Source organism: Chenopodium album, chromosome 10 (assembly GCF_948465745.1).
Source record: "Chenopodium album chromosome 10, dcCheAlbu1.1, whole genome shotgun sequence".
Lineage (NCBI taxonomy): Eukaryota > Viridiplantae > Streptophyta > Magnoliopsida > Caryophyllales > Amaranthaceae > Chenopodium > Chenopodium album.
This window is the reverse complement of record NC_137843.1, coordinates 8,419,661-8,437,436: the sequence shown is the minus strand read 5'-3', so window position 1 is coordinate 8,437,436 and position 17,776 is coordinate 8,419,661. Positions and strand designations below refer to the sequence as shown.

Here is a 17,776-nt window from a genome sequence, read left to right as displayed (position 1 = left end):
GCCTATGAGGTTTTAGAAATTATAAATTTCGGAATACTCATACAACTAATACAAGTAGATTTTTAAGAGAAAAATGTATCAAGTCGACTAATACCTCATAGTGACTTCCTCAAAACTTAGTGACAGCCTAAACACCAAATTGAAATTTTGTTGTAAGATCATGCCTATGATTAAACCATAATGTCGATGCTAATACAACTTAATTATTAATATTGATGAGTTTATATTGACATTGGCGTTACTCCCTCTATTAAGTCATGAAAAATTGCCATTTCATTTGGCATCAAAACGTACTAGCAGTGAAGTAGTGACATATAAGTGCTAGTGTAATCTAAACACGACAAATTAGAAACTTGATTAAGAAATTAATTAGTATCTAATCAAGAGAGGTAATTAATCAGTGGATAGTGTGGTAGTTGGCCTACAGTGCGTACTAGGTTTGATACTTTGAATTGTATCACTATTCCCTTTCCTCTCCCTATGATAGGGAGGCCCTTCTTTACTTCACCCTAAAATTATGGAATGTCACTATAAAACATGTCAGTACTCGGTATTATGAAAACACATAAATAAAACTATACTTCGTATAAGTATTGTCCTTGTCCCCAAAAAAAAAAAAAAAAAAAAGTCTTATGAGTAAATGCTTCAATTCCATTGCTCTAAACTTTCAAGTCACAAAACTCAATTCCATGACTATGTATTACTTAGTAAATTATATGTTATGAAAATATTTAATCATTGTTCAAATTAGTAAATATAAGGGTTTTCTTATGAGTTGAGATCTACTTATTGCCTGTACCATAGTACTCTCTCTATCCCTTATTTAGTGGCATACTAGGTTAAATTTTGTGTCATGCACGGAGTTTCACTTTTTGTTATGGAGTATTTATCAATTAAAAACTATATTTTTAAATATAAAAAATAAATTGGTCCAAAATCTATTTCTTATATTATCCCAAATTAAGAGCTTAAAATATTATTTGTTATCTTTTATGACTACATATCATACTTCTATCTTGAATCTGATGGCATTCTAATTTTTTTATATCACATTTGATAAATTTTCATTCACCAATTATGTTAGGTTGAAACATATATATTCATGATTTTTTTTTACTATAAATAATCATTATACGTAAAATAAAGTAATTACTTATATAAGAATTTATATAAAGATATGGTTAGATATCCAAGTTGGTAAGTAAAATTTATTTTATGATTTTTTTTTCCTAAATTTTGAAAGAAAATACATTACATATGTTCTCTATTAATTTTTAAAAAGTTTTGTGTAAAAAAAAAATATTAAAAACACACCAGAAGATGACACGTGTCATTGCTGGTGTGTCTTTTAGTATATACTATATAGTTATTGATTGATGATTTGGGTTTTTTACGGAAATTAAGAAAGTTGTAAATTTCTTAAAATTAATGATTGGGAGTATAAATATGTATTTGGGGTTAGAGAGAGATAGAGAGAAACAAAATGTACATAAAAATGAAAGAAAAATAATGAAAACTCATAAAAAAAGTGTCATTATGTCAAAAAGTATAATTTTTAAATAGAAATAGACCACTAATTTTAACAACAAAAAATAAAATACAGGCCACTAGGAACGGAGGCAGTAGCATACTAACCGTGTGACTTTTAAAACAAGAACAATCCAAGTCCAAGTAGTGTAAAAAAAAAAAAAACAAACTGGTGTGTAAGAGCAGCCACAATGGTAAGTAGCACCCTCCCCACAACTCTCTCTCTCCTCCATTTGAGCTACCTCACCATTGTAGGAGGTAACTCATGGGTTACCCATTTGATGGGGATGCCATCTCTGGCAAGTCACCAAATGCCTCGGCCCACGTGAAGAAGAGTGTTGTGTTTCACATTTTTTTGCCAGTTTTTGTTAAAAAACGGTACCGTTTGACAGTTTTTAAAAAAAAAAATACCTGAATTTTCTGACGCGCGTCAGGGAGGATGCGGTCCACCAGATTTACGCCAAGTGTCCACTTGCTTTTATCTTGATTTAATTGTAGCCATTGATTTTATGGCTGTTGGAGGTTATATTTTCAAGTAAGTTTTATCTCTTAAAAAACTTTCAACGGTAATAAAAAAAATCTGTTATTTTTTTTAAAAAAAAATTTTACCAACGGCTTTCTTATATTTTTGCCTATAAAAAGATACCAATATTGCATATGTTATTCACACTTAAATTTTTCACCTTCCCTCTACTAACCCACAAAAGCTAAGTTATATATTAACTAAACCCAAAAAAATAATAGTAGTCCTAATTATGGATCCTAATATTCCTAATAATCAAGGAAATAATTTCTACTCCCCACATAACCCAAATAACCCAAATAATCCAATTTACCAAATTAGTTCCAATTCTCCAAATTTTCAAGCTAATCTCCACTTTGATCCAAATGGTCTTGCTAATCCAAATGTTCAAAGAATGTTATATTATAACATTCCTAACCGACCAATTATAAATCTTAATCAGCAGTTTCCTAACCAGTTTCAACAACAGTTTCCTAACCAATTTCAACAACAATTCATGAATCAAATTCCCCAAAATTTTCCTTCTGGTTTAATGTTCCCAATGTCTCAACACGTTGGAAACCAAGTGGAGAATAGTCCAACAACTCCCGGGGGAGATGGAAGTAGCAACAAAACTCCTCCTGAAAGAAATGCCAATGATGATGAAAATGACGATGATGACGTTGATGGTGAAGATCCGCAAGATAGCAACACCACCTCGTCAAATGCAAAGTGGGGTGCACAAGAAGACGACGCACTTGTCTCAGCTTGTATAGAATGTGCGATTGAAGATCCGGAGACAGCAACTGATCAGAGGTTGGCTATGATGTGGAAATCCATATATGATTTGTATGAGCAAGCCAGGAAAGACAATTCTTCCACTATCCGCCGCAGAACCTTGAGAGCTATGAAAGGTCGTTGGGGTAGAATAAACAAAGATGTGAACCTATGGGTTGGGTGCTATGCTGCGGCACAACGTAGAAATGCAAGTGGTACCAACACTTACAATGTCATGACTGAAGCTCAAGAAATGTATAGTGCATCATGTAACGGAGCCCGGTTCACTTTAATCAGTATATGGGATGTGTTAAAAAAATCTGATAAATGGAGGCCAACAAACAAGCAAGTGCCGAATACTAGTGAAAGTGATAGCTCCAAAAGATCAGAACCAGATACTCCAACGGAAGTAGGTCGGCATGGACGTCCAGATGGGGTGAAAAAGGCAAAACGAAAAGGTAAATCTGTAGCTAGTTCTGGAATTAGTAGTTTAGATTCGTTTACTCAAGCCCTATCAGAGATGAATGTGATGAAGGAGCAATACAAAAGTGTTGATGAGAAGCGAGCTGATGTAGCGCAACAAATGTTGGATTATCAAAAGGAGCGAGATGTTGAGAAGAAAAAGAGGAAAGAGGAGGAAAAGAGGTTCAAGTTATTTAGTGTTCTACTTGCAAAACCAAACCTCTCTGAAGACGACCAACAACTATTTCAGAAATTGAAAGAGGAGTTCAGCCACCTTTTAGGCTAGTTATTTATGTTATTAGTTTAATATTATTTTAAGTTAGTTTAAGCTTCTTCAATGTTTGCCTTTTATGTTGTTGTTCATTTGGTATGATTTAACAATTGTTTTCTAAGTATATGTAAAACTTGTTTTAATTAATGCTATTTAAATATAATTGAAGTCATTCTCTTTAATCTCATCTTCTAGAGATATGGGCACAAATTAACATTGGTTTGCAGTTGGATGGAAATCTGAAACCTTATCAGAAATCTCATCTTCAAGTGTTGCGTGCCTGTATAATAATTCGTAATTGGATAGAAATCAGGATATATGATCAGAATGATTAGAACATCTCATCATCTAGAGTTGTGTGCCAATACATGCTTTGTTTTGTAATTGGATAGAAATCTGAAAACCTTATCAGAAATCTCATCTTGTACTTTTTTGTGCTTATACATTATCTCATCTACAATTGTTTTAAAATCATTTACAAATATCTATATAAGGCCTATTCACTTTGTAGTTCAACACACAACCAAAAATGCCCTTCCTCACAAAAACAGTCTCACAACTCTTACCATATATACCCAAGAATGAATTCTGATTCAAATTCATCTAGTTCATCAAGTTCTGGTATTTTCGATTATATGGTGAACAACTATGTTGAGTGGCACGAATCAATCACTCAGAGGCGTAAGGAAGAGGAATTAATTGAGGAAGCGATCAATTCAGCTGTTGTTCCCCTTGTCACCTCTACTTTTCAGGTCCCAATCACTCCCGGTCCTGAGAAGCACAGGTGGTACGTACCAAGAGATCGTGAAGATGCTGATACACGGTTATATAACGACTACTTCAGTCCCAACCCACTTTATAATGACGATATGTTTCGTCGAAGATTTCGCATGCGTAAACACGTTTTCACGCGCATTGTTGAGGAGCTAAGCGAAAGTAACGAATACTTTCGACAAAGGGCTAATGCCACTGGAAGACTTGGTGCTTTGGCTTTTCAAAAATGCACTGCGGCAATGAGGATGTTGGCTTATGGTACAGCAGCCGATGCAGTTGATGAATACCTCAAAATCGCGGCAAGTACATCAAGAGATTGTCTCCAACACTTTGTTGAAGGGGTTATCTCTAAATTTGGACAAGAGTACCTGAGGAGGGCAACACCTTCAGATGTAGAGCGACTTCTTCGTGAAAGTGATGTTCGTGGATTCCTCGGTATGTTGGGGAGCATTGACTGCATGCATTGGGAGTGGAAAAATTGTCCACGTGCATGGAAAGGAATGTACCAAGGAAGAAGTAAAACTGCGACCATAATTTTAGAAGTTGTTGCTTCCAAAGACTTGTGGATATGGCATGCTTTTTTTGGCACACCTGGTTCACTAAATGATATAAATGTCCTCCAACGGTCGCCAATGTTCGATGATATTTGTGAAGGTCGAGCCCCAGAGGTGAGTTTTAATGTGAATGGAAATAGATATAATATGGGATACTACCTTACAGATGGTATATATCCAAAATGGGCAGCATTTATCCCAGCCATCAAGCTTCCACAAACTGCTAAGCAAAGATTATTTACGAGGAAGCAAGAAAGTTATCGCAAAGATGTTGAGCGTGCCTTCGGAGTGTTACAAGCTCGATTCGCAATAATACGACAACCAGCTCTCGCATGGTCGACAGAAATCCTATGGAAAATTATAATGGCATGCATTATCATGCATAATATGATTGTTGAAAATGAGCGAGAGAACTATTTGCATTACGATGCATCTGAATTTATCACTGATCAACCTCAAAATTTAGCTGGATCTTCAAACCAAGATATTAACCAACCATTCACTGTGAGAGAAGGACGACTACGTAATCTCAGTTTAGCGGGTTACATGGCAAACAGAAATAATGTCCGAGACAGGGAGACTCATGTGTCATTGAAAAAAGACTTGGTTGAGCACGTATGGAGTCGTTTTGGTAATGAATGACGATATCAAGTAGTCGGATAATTATTTTCTTATGTAATGTTTTTTTTTTCATTGTTATGTTTTCCTGTGTTTTTTTCGGTTCCGTCTATGAATTAAATGTGATATTGTTATTTTACGAGTAATAATAGTTAAGTCTTCAATATATTTTTATAATAATATTTAAATTAATCATGTCATTATTATGAATACTTTGATAATTATTACAAATAATTATTACGCAAACTAAATTGATGACAAATTCAAGAACTTATAGATGTCATTACTTTGACTAACATGTTTATTAGAAGAATAATTAAACATAAACTCTATTGGTAGGAGAGACAAAACATGGTAGGGTATTGATAAAAGTAGGAGAGAGAATGGTGGGGTTACTCACCATTGTAGGAAAAATAAAAGGAGTGACTCAAGAGGGTGACTGAAGATAGTGGAATATGATGTGGAGGGAAAAAGTAGGGAAGAGAAAATTGTGAGCCACCCCACCATTGTGGGTGCTCTAATGCTTGTAGCAGTAGGTGCTAAACTGCTGAATGAACTAGATTAAGTTGCACCCACTTATTTGGTCCCACAATTATCAACACCTTAAAAGTTATTTAGATCAACAATAATTTCCACTTGCTAACCAAAAGCTTGAATTGATTTAATTTAATGACATAGGGAGAAACTCAGCGTCATTTCACTTTCTCTGAAGAACTACTTTAACTAGCAACAGTCCATTTAATAAAAACAAAAATAGCTTTACACACTTTTTAAAATCTACCCATTTAAGGAACCAAATATCAAAATCTACTATGTACAATTACAAAAGGATATAAATCACTTCTTATTTTTCAGGAAAATTTGCAAATTGCAGCCATTTAAAATTCGTATTTTGCAAATTGCAGCCATTTAAAAAAAAATTGCAAATTGCAGCCTAAAAGTTCGTATAAATTGTAAAGTGCAGCCCGATTCAACTTTTTCATCGGTTTACATGTCGAAAAATCTTCGATTAAGTTTTTAGAGGCCAATTTAGCTTTAGGGGTCTGAATTGAGCTCAAAATTAGCAAAAAATTAACATAAGTGTCTCATTTTTACAATTTTCCATTTTTTGTTACGCAAAACGAGGCACTTACGTTATTTTTTTGCTAATTCCGAGCTCAATTCGGATCCCTAAGAGCTAAAATGGCCCCTAAAACCTTAACTGAACATTTTTCGACATGTAAACCGATAAAAAAGTTAAATCGGGCTGCAATTTACAATTTATACGAACTTTTGGGCTGCAATTTATAATTTTTTTTTAAATGGCTGCAATTTACAAAATACGAACTTTAAATGACTGGCATTTGTAAATTTTCCTAATTTTCATCAACCTTCTTAATTATGTATATACTTAGATAATGACATTCACATTATTCGAGTAAAACAACACAAATTATAATGGTCTAATTTGACATGAAACAATATTGATCAAATGCAAAAATGGACAAGACCCAAAAATTTACAAGACTATTGTTGATTAATTTATAAGCAATTTGACACTAGACTAGAATATGATCAACTGGTTTAACTTGATTTAATATGCCCAAAATAATTTTGAATCAAATATATACGATTTGATTCCCGTTTGCCTTCTCGATTTAGTAAAATGCAAGTTAAGGCTTAGATTATCAAAAAAAAGAAAAAAAAAATTATCTAAACTTACTAATCATGGAAAGAGGTAAAAGATAAATATCTTTAACACTCTTCAAATCATGCAACAAAGCTAACTCGTGCCCTTGTTAACATTGGATCCTTATGAATACGGAGTATCTTTTGATTACACCAAAATTATTCCAAAATTGCTACTATCGGCAAAATAACACTTTTTTCATTAGTATACAAACACTAGACATACACCACTATTCATGCTTATATAAGCACTTTTAGGTGAATCTGTTGAATCATAGCATTGGGTACTTTTATGGTAGATAGGTCATCCAATCCTAACACACCATTATACTACTAACCAAATGTGGATAACATTTAAACATTCAATTAAATTTTTCCACCTAAATAATAATACTTGCACGTTCAAGAAAAAGTCCCCTTCATCAAGCAAATAAATTTTGGCCCCACAACTTCATTAAATAAAGCCTGAAATTTCTAATTTAATGAAGTCCTTCTATAAATAGGGTTCATATTTTCTCAATTACTTGCATCCAATCACCAAAACATTGTCTTTTTTTACTTAAAAGAAAAAATCATCAAATGAGTTCAATCCAATATCCTGAAATTTTTCTTGCAATTGTGTGTTTTTTTGTCACTTGTTTTTTGACAAGACATGGCATTCCATGGAATTGGCCAATTGTTGGAATGTTACCAAGTCTTTTAATTCACCTTAATAGGGCTCACCACCGTTGTGTTGATCTTTTGCAACAAACAAATTGCAACTTCCTACTCATAGGTCCATGGTTTGCTAACATGGACGCCTTGATCACGGCCGATCCCGCCAATATCCAATATATTATGAGCACCAATTTTACGAATTATCCGAAAGGAGAAGAATTCCTAAAGATATTCGATATCCTAGGGGATGGTATCTTTAATTCTGATGGGGAATTGTGGAAGTTCCAAAGAAAGATTACGCGGTCTTTAATTAATCATCGGAGGTTTATTCGATTTTTAGTTAAGGTTACTTATGATAAGGTACAAAATGGATTGGTTCCTATACTTCAACATGCATACAAAGATGGTCATGTTGTAGACTTGCAAGATGTGTTTCAAAGGCTTACCTTTGATTCTACATGCTTGCTAGTTACGGGTCATGACCCGGGTTGTTTATCACTCGAATTCCCGGATGTTCCCTTCTCGAAAGCCCTAGATGATGCGGAGGAAGCAATAGTCCATCGACATGTCCTCCCCGAAAACTTTTGGAAGTTACAAAAGTGGCTTGGATTAGGGCAAGCGGAGAAACTAAGCCGAGCTTGGAAAGTCCTTGATCACTTCATTGATTACATTATATCAATGAAGCGCGAAGAACAAAAGAGTGGGAAAATATCAGCCTTCAAGGGAGGAAACGAAGAAGAAGGTGTCGATCTCTTAACATCATTTCTAAGAGAAGAAGTCGAAACAAGTGCAATCGATATAACCGACGACAAGTTCCTAAGAGATACAATCCTAAACCTTATGCTAGCCGGACGTGACACAACTGGTTCCGCTCTTACATGGTTCTTTTGGCTAATAACACAAAACCCTAAAGTCGAAAAAAAAGTAAGAGACGAACTAAAAAGCATGATTATACCAAAAGATCAAGCAAATCAATGGCATGTTTTCCAAATAGAAGAAACCAACAAGCTAACCTATCTTCATGCAGCAATATGCGAGTCATTACGATTATACCCTCCTGTACCATTCCAACACAAATCTCCAATCCAACCCGATACCCTACCAAGCGGCCACCACGTAACCCCAAAGACGAAAATTTTGTTTTCTTTGTACGCCATGGCACGTATGAAGGGCATATGGGGCGAAGATTGTTTCGAGTTCAAGCCCGAGAGATGGATCACTAGGGAAGGCAAGATTAAGTACGAGCCACCTTATAAGTTCTTATCGTTCAATGCTGGTCCACGGACTTGTCTAGGGAAAGAAGTGGCTCTTACTCAAATGAAGATGGTTGGTGCAACTTTGATACATAACTATAAGTTTCATGTTGTTGATGGACACCATGCAGAACCAGATTTATCAGTTATTCTTCATATGAAGCATGGATTAAAGGTTAATGTTAGTAACAGATGGAGTATTGCTTGTAATTAGTCTTAGAATTTGGATGTTCTTATATTATTTTATTTTTATAATTATAATTTTATTTTATTTTATTTTATTTTATTTTTTTATTTTTTTTTATTTTTTTGTTTTTTGAGTTGAAAATTATATGGGAAGCAATGTTATAAAGTTCAGTAAACAATTAATGCAAAAGATGATAAAATTATGTAATATCAAGATTTTATGTAATATAGTATGTACTATTGTACTAAATGTGCTGCCAAAAAAAAATGTACTATATGTATGAAATGTAGTATCAGAAATTAAGTTGCAACTATATATAAACCGTCGGACAAAAAATTATGTTTATTTACTACAGTATGATGATTGATGAATCAAGGAGAGTTTATTTACTGCAGCATCTTCCACTTCTTTTCTCAACTACTAACTGCCTAGATTTATACGGAATACCATGTTTGTGAAGAACTGAAGGATATCTAGATTGATATTACGGTATTATCATGGGTTATGGTTTGCTTGATTCATATTAATAGTGTTTCGTATCAAGGTTGGATTCACCACAATGTTAGCATCTCTCTACAAATCGAGCTTGGTAGCCAAACAAAGCCTCATTGAATCATGAATTTGTCCCAAGCTTTTACGTTAGTAGGGATCGTATTGATCACCCCTGCTAATGGCTTGATCTCCGAGAATCTAGATGCCCTAACTACCGAGGAAAGAATTTTGACCAAGGGCGTGTTCTATGAATCTATCTACCACTTTTCACTTAAGTAGACTTATGTAAACTTATTCAAACCTAGCTGAACTTTTCAAAACTGAACCTATTAAAACTTATTTTAGTTATATATTATAAGATGAATAAACTTTATCCAAACCTAGCTTAACTCGTCAAACCTGAACTAGTTCTTATTAGAACTTATTTTAGTTATAAGTTGAATAACCCTTATTAACCTCATCAAAACTTATTTTCTTGTAAGGTGCCTAAAAGAGCTTAGAGTGGAAGGTTAGGAAAGGTTGTTGTACTAGAGTCATTGTCTGATTAGGGAGCACTAGGTGTAAGAGAGGGCCAATTCTGAATCAAGCAACGGTCATCAGCAAAATGCTCAACTAACCTCTAGGCTTCCTAGAATGGTGCATAAATCTGTGAACTGTCACTCTAGTAGTCAGATTATTTACTACTCAAGTGCTGTTTCTTCTTCAAACTAAAGTACTAGTAGCATTCAAAGTTTGTAATTACTCCATAGCTCACTTTGTTATGTGGGGCTGTGCTTGCGCACAAGATTCAAGAAGATTGCAAATGGAAAAAAAAATAAAAAAAATGAGTCCACTTATCATCTAAGAATGTATTCCCTCTGTCCTTAAAAAATTACCCACTTAAAAATTACGCAATACGCCTCATTATAAATAAAATAAGACAATAGAGGTAAGGCAGTCAATAGGCCAGGGTATATGAAAAAATGAGTCCGGATATCATTTAAGAATGTACTCCCTCCGTCTTTAAAAAATCACTCCACTTAAAAAGTACACATCAGTGTTAATAAAATACAAGTGTCAATAAAATACTTGTAAGGCAAAAGAGGTAAGGCGATCAAAAGGGTATATCGAAGTATTAGGTTTACTCCTTTAGTTGAATGAGTATATTATATTTACTTATTTAGTTCAATGTGATTCCATTTTGGATTTGGAGCTCATAGTATTGTAATTTAGGAGATTATTCTCACAGTTCGGAAAGAAAAAAAGGGTTGTGAAGCAGTTTCTCAGATTCCCAGCACATCAAGTTTCATATGAGGCGACGCAACTCCCTATGCCTGAGTGGCTACGTTTATACTTAAGTATTATACATGTTTCTTGGTGCAAGTAAGTGTCATTGCGTATTATTATCCTCATTAATAGCTATATCTAATGTTTGTTGCGGATATTGCAATTTGTAAAGGTTAGTCTAGATCAAGACCATCAAGTCTTGGGGCTCCAGACGCCCTACAGGCACGCTGCACCCGCCCCGTGACAGCCTGCTACATTAAACCTCGGTTAAGCAGTTTAGCCTACTTTCCCTCAATAAGGACCACACTTTAAAGCTTTTTTGTTGATAGGCCTTCAAACTCATACTTTTTTAATTTCTCTCCTAGTCCAGCCAATTTGTATCAAAATAGTAAAGCCCAAATGATATCACAACATCGGTCCAAAGTGTATAACTTCTAACTATTATAGTGAACATAGGCCCAAATCATGCCTTGCTCAAATTTTCCCTTGCTCAAATGCCCTCGGTTTGCTAATATGGACATAATGGTCAGCCTTGATGGTTGCCAATTAACTACATCATGGCATCCAACATTTAACTCCCCAGAAAAATCTCAACTTTGAAAGATACTCCGTATTCTACATCTTGGGTTATAGATCTTCAACTGTGACGGAGATTTGTGGAGACACCACAGACTACTCAGTATTTTATAACAAGTTTAATGATTGTGCTCTCCCCAATGAGTGGGCAAGGTGGAACAAAGGCTAGACAGTAGACACTCAGATACGTTACTGAGTATGTGCGAGGTTCATGTTTCGAAGCTACCTGCATACTTGTTAGTTGTTACGGGCCATGATCAAGGTTTTACGAAGTAACAAGATCTAAGTAGCAAAATAAAAATATGAACTTCAGCAACCTAAGAAGGTAGTGTTGACCTCTTGACATCACACTTTGGTGCAAAGAAATTATACTTTAAGAAGAGTTACAAAAGCAAAATTGTAAAAGGAACAAAGTTTTCAAAAGAGACCAACGTAATTTTCAAGTGAGATAAATGACGCCAGTGGGAGTTTTAAGACTAGATGGGTGCTGGAAGGGCTAAAGGCACATGGCTATGTCCTATTTTGTATGTGATCTAAAGTGAGAGGAAAGTGACTAATTAGCCAAATAGTAAGCATAAGGTATGCGATCAAATTCTGAGCTAACTTCAAGTGTTTTCCTAATCATGCCATTATTTTTGCCCTTTTTCATCAAATTGCTAACCTCCACAAGACCACAAGTTCATGTGTATATCATTAAGACACAAGGGTGGAAATGATGATGTGAATACTTACTCTCATCACTCTTTTTTAAGAATAACAATGTTGAAAAACATTGACGGGTTTGAAAGAAAGTAGTTTCTGCCAAATTAGTTTAAAATACGACGTAGTTTCTTCCCATATCCTAGTAAGTAGAAAAATAGAAGATATTTTCCTCAAAAAACGAAAAATAGAAGATAAATCCCTCGGAGATCAAGTTCCAAGCAAGTACTAGTGCAGCTGTGACATTGCTTGATATGCATATTGCTAGGAGACAATAAAGAAAGACATTTGGGGTAAATGCACTATGATCGCTATTGATTGACAAACAACAATAACAAATTTACAAGTTCAGATTCCAAAACTATGAAAATAAAGAAATAGGGAAAAATGAGAAATGAAGTATTCGATAAATTAAGAGAGATAACCTAGGTGAGATGATTCAGTCAAAGGCTTCTCAAACTGTGCTATAATAGTCTCCTCTGCCACGGTCCACCCATCCCAATTGGGCGTTGCAGAATCCACCTTCTGAAAGCAGCTCTGCGAATACCATACAGCATACACACCACAAGATCACTAGAATAAAACACTCCGAAGCAGGCAATGCATCTTGCAATTAGCAAAACAATAATAGAGTAACATAGAACTTGGAACAGTGTATGCACACACGGTGAGAAGGTTTTGCTGATGAACAAATCAAGCTATCGTAAATAAACTAGTAGCAGCCACAACAGGTCACTAGATAGCATACGATGATGTTAGAAACACAGCTCAGTGACTACTCTAAGGGCATGCTTGGATTGGGGATAATGAGTTGAGAGGGTAACAGTACTAACAGGAGACAAACCAAGGAAAATGAAAATAGAGAGTAGAGGTGAAGGTCCTTGGGCTGAGAATCATGAGAGATTGTAGTATGAGGGAGGGATGAGGGAAATTTAACCCCATTTTAGGGTTATTGTTACCTGATACCCACCATCCCTAAAATGGGGTTACAAGCTTCTCGGCCATGCCGTATAGTGGACTGGACACTATATCTGATTGAAATAATGAACAAGATGCTATGGCTCCTCTGCATCTCACTGGAGTGAGGTAAACCCAAGTACATATCAAAGCAGAAGAAAAAATGACTGGTGGATAACTTCTCAGCTATGGCTTAGAGTGGACAAACGATGTTTTGCTTTAAACTTCCCTGTACATCTTACTTGTTTTGGAGTAGTATGAAGGCGATGTATATTCATTTAATCTAGATTCTCAAAGAAACAAACTCTCTGCTCTTATAGAGGTAAGGCTTCATGCATTTTAGATGACCCACTCAAATTGGAATGTTTTTTGAGGTGTATTTCTGCAGCAATTATAAAGCAATGCTAAGAACAGAGAAAACAAAATTTACAGTATTAAAATTCTTACCTTTGAACATGTATATACAATAAGCGTCATCCAATTCCAATTCTCCAATAAATCTTTTTGTCCCCCAGTAGCTCCTTCTTGTAGAAAATAAACTAACGGAGACATAAACTGCAACTCATGATGTCTTGGTTCACCACAAAGGCCACATATAGTAGGCTCAGTCACATCTCCACTAGCCAACAGTGGTTTTCCCCCAAAGGAATACCTACAACAAAGCATAGTCAGAAAACAGCTTTTACACGAAAGAAAGGAAAGGAGAATAAAAGAGCAGTAATATGTAAGTAGTCAGCTATATCACAATTTCACTAGATCTAGAACATAAAATCCTGCCACTAGCAAACTTTCTCAACATTCTCCCGCCCCCCCCCCCCCCCCCCCCCCCCAAAAAAAAAAAAAAAAAAAAAAAAAAACACCACATACACACACTTGTCTTTGGGGACATGGGTGTGCATATAGTATAGCAAACTACGCACTATGACTTAGTTATAGCTTATGATGTTCCATTATCCTTTGTCCTCTGTAGAGTAGCTCAGCCAGGAATCTCTGAAAATTGAAATTAAGTATAGGTATCTATAATATACATGTAATGTAAGATTGAGCCATTATTATTATCAAGATGAGATCAATTCTCCACATCTTTCTGTAAATTAGTACCTGAAACATTGCTCGGGGCAGTTGTCCAGTCTTTTCTTGAACTTCAGGTAGATCCTATCTGCATTTAAAGCTCGGTCATACTCATAGCCTTCCTCTTCCCAGGTTTCTTCCTGTATTGGATCAGTATTGCCCTTATAATCTTGTGCTTCCTTGACTGAAAGTGAAGAATAATTTGAACTAACAGCTGATGGATCCTGAGATGATTTATCCTCTTGGCTGTATATATAGAAGCAAGGCAGCACTGCAATCATTCCAATAATTATTCATCCTAGGAGAATAAACAAAATTAATTTGTAATGGCAGAAAAAAGTGCAGAAAGAGTCGGAAACAGGAGTCCAACAAAATCAAAAATGACAAAGAAGGGAAATAAGTAGAAAAGATAAAAGACATGTTAAAAGTAATCACAAAGTAAGACTTAGGCCATGTTTAGTTCACCTTATTTCAGGTCCTTATTACTTATTTTAGATCAAATCAGAAAAAATTAGTTTGGAACATACTTTATCGTTTTATGTGCAATTTTTATCGCTAAATATTTTTAATTTTGCAATGAAAAAAATTATGAAAACTACATATGTATAAAATACACATTATTACGAATATAAAAAGACTCCACTTGATACAATTTTTCTTTATAGATTAGCATAAATGGAGTATAAAAGGACAAAAGGTCAAAGTTTGGTCAAATCACACCACAAATACGTCGGTACCTCTATCATGGACTCATGGATGTTAACTACCCTCAAGTCACTATGCATGAAATCAAAAAGAAAATGCATCACGAAAGAGTCCACTACTCCTTATAACTCCAAACCTTATCAAAAATGATCTAAAAGGGAAGCTGGACAGGACAATCTTTCCATAGTGTAGGGAAGTATGTGTCATAAACAGGAAGCAGAAAAAAAACAAAAAAAAAAAAACCTACAACAGTAGCAAAAATAATACGCATTAGGTACGATACTCCATTTGTAATAGAAACTGCAGTCTATCTCTGCCATTATGTTTATTCATAACCACAGGACCTTCTTTAAAACATTAGGCAACCAGAGGAAATCTGAATAGAAATTTTAGGGTCTTTGCTATCAGCCAATTACTTTGTAACTTCCATCCTCTTTTCCACCATCACTGCTATATCCATGCTCCACTACTATTATCACCCTTTTACAGGCAGCATAGCTTTTTTGGGTAAAAGTAAAGTCTTAAGACCGTAAACAATATGAAAATCTTGTCCCTAAACTCCTAGCCGAAAAACTGAAAAAGTGTTCAGCTTTTATGTGTTCATCGTTTAAGCAACTATTACCCTCTTTAGGAATGAAATTACACATCCTTATACTACCAATTACTTTATTAGATTATCATTTTTTGAACTTTTGTTTTTATGAAGTTCTAACTGTAGCATTAGAGACTAAATTAGGTATTCCAGAGTGGTTACAGGACAAGATATACCATCAAGTTCTAAAGAATTTGCACACTTTATAGTGAGCCAATATTTGACAACTTGTAGTTTTTCACCCAAGTGCATATGAAAGGTTAAGGAACCACCAAATGAGTCGACAAAATCCAAGTCAGGCTCGAGTTCATTTTATATACATGTCAAACTACACAAGAAATTAAACAAAGAACACGTGACAGCCATTGCTTAACCTATTGCTCGGTTATGAGACCAATGCTAATCCAGGTGGAAAGGAGGAGGTACAAACATTAGGTAAAACCCTAGTTGTGCTAATCAATATGTCACTATCTGTCACGCAAGAAAGATTAGATGCTAACAACTATTTGATGCTCGTAGACAGAGTTAAGAAGTTATTTCTGCCTTCAAGTGCCCTCTAAAAAAATATAGTTCAAGTTTCTCAGCATTAAGTTCAAATCACTCTACAGCTACTTAAAATCGTAAAGACAATATGTTACCTAAACATAATTCTGAGTTATGCATTCAAAACTCTAAAGACCTGAAAGAGTTGTTCTCGAAAAAAGTGAAAATCTTACCAATAGTACCGGAGTCAACTTTTCTATGATCCGGCTTTAATGAAAGAGGTTTTGAATTAGTCTTGGTTTTTCTCTTTCCTTTTTGTTTAGTTCGCTTTGAAGCAAGGCTTGCAGCTTCAAAAAGAGCCTTACTCAATTCCTCCAGGCTCATATCATCATCTGAATCCTTAATCTCAGAAGCTGAAGATGATACAATGGAAGGGCCTGCTTCTGAGCCAACAAGTTCTGGTTCCCCACAGCTGCTAGGTTTCTGAACACGAATAGCACGCCAGCTATAAGGTCATCAAACTCGTGAGGAAACAAGCAGTAGAGCACTAAACTGTAACCATAAACACTCAAAAGATTACAAACACAGAAATACCTTCCACACGATGAATTCAGGCAGCCAAATACATATATCACACGCTCTTCAATCTTCAGAGCTGAATCATGAATTGGTGCATATACCTATAATTAAAAAAAAATGACTATTATCTCAGTATCTCAGATGTTTTAAAGAACACACATTATCCATCTCTTAGATCAATACCTGTGAAATTAGGCACAATTTACTTTTACACGAACCACACTCGAGGAAATCCGTTCCTAACAATGACTCAGGGAAAGGCCAGTCCTACAACAGATGCAGTAAGATTAACTAATACTCCGTAATTCATATTAAATCCAAAATTAAAGGGTGCCGAGCAATCAAAAATTTAGTGTAAGCAATAATTCTTACAGGATAACCTCCAATTTTTGTAGTATAATAATCAGCAATCTCTAGATTATCATCGGCCCAAGGTCCTGGTAAACCAAGTATCACCTCCTTCATTGCTTAATCTACTACAGTAGAAAGGTAAATACAGCAATCAAATACTTAATTTAAACTTGCATAAAAGCTATTAAACTAAATTCCCAAAAGATTATACTATAAACATTATAAATTATCACATAAACTCAATTCACAATAATATCTCATTTTATTAAAAACAAATGAATAAAATCTTGATTACGGCAAAAACCCAGCAGAAGAACAATTCTTTCCATACTAACCTTTAAATATTGAAGCAAAAATCTGCAAAGCAATAACCTTTTTTTTGTATCTGTATATTGATTGGTCTGCGTGCGCTTGCTACTGCTGTTGGATTCGAAGAAACGATGAAGAATTAGAGAAAATAATTTTAAGTTGAGAATGAAAAAAAAAAAAAAAAAGGAGGGTTTAGGGTTTAGCATTTGAGTTACCTGCTGCTGCTTTTCAAGTTTCCTCCTTTAGGCTACATACAGACTTCTTGTTCTTCCTTAATTTGGGTATGTATTTCTTTGAGAAAAAATACAAGATTGTAATTTAATGGAAATTTTGACTTTTGATACTTCGAAACGGTCTCTGTTGATTTTTAGCATCTAAATTTTTATTCTGTTACTTATCAAAGTTAAAAATTATAGATTTTGGTACCACTTAACGAAATCTGTTAG

General features: G+C 34.9%; 2 protein-coding genes and 1 pseudogene across 3 annotated transcripts; 2 read left to right on the top strand and 1 right to left on the bottom strand.

Moving 5' to 3' along the window:
• Positions 1-4,071: 4,071 nt before the first annotated feature.
• On the top strand, positions 4,072-5,660 carry LOC145563410 (uncharacterized). The gene has a single exon (XM_081623857.1). The coding sequence runs from the start codon at positions 4,121-4,123 to the stop codon at positions 5,507-5,509; it is 1,389 nt and encodes a 462-aa protein (XP_081479983.1). The 5' UTR covers positions 4,072-4,120; the 3' UTR covers positions 5,510-5,660.
• Positions 5,661-7,709: 2,049 nt separating this feature from the next.
• Positions 7,710-9,847, top strand: LOC145563409 (alkane hydroxylase MAH1 pseudogene; annotated as a pseudogene).
• A 2,646-nt stretch (positions 9,848-12,493) lies between these two features.
• On the bottom strand, positions 12,494-17,776 carry LOC145563408 (putative uS5 assembly chaperone tsr401). 2 transcript variants are annotated; one of them, XM_081623856.1, is made up of 9 exons: positions 17,546-17,776; positions 17,357-17,441; positions 17,043-17,146; positions 16,854-16,937; positions 16,686-16,771; positions 16,325-16,596; positions 14,342-14,582; positions 13,688-13,892; positions 12,494-12,820 (listed from the first exon to the last, which is right to left on the bottom strand). In XM_081623856.1, exons 3-9 carry the CDS (start codon positions 17,133-17,135, stop codon positions 12,695-12,697), a joined length of 1,107 nt encoding a protein of 368 aa, XP_081479982.1. In that variant the 5' UTR covers positions 17,136-17,146; positions 17,357-17,441; positions 17,546-17,776; the 3' UTR covers positions 12,494-12,694. The 2 variants fall into 2 exon arrangements, with proteins under 2 accessions (XP_081479982.1, XP_081479980.1); XM_081623854.1 differs by having other exon boundaries at positions 17,043-17,143; positions 17,546-17,775.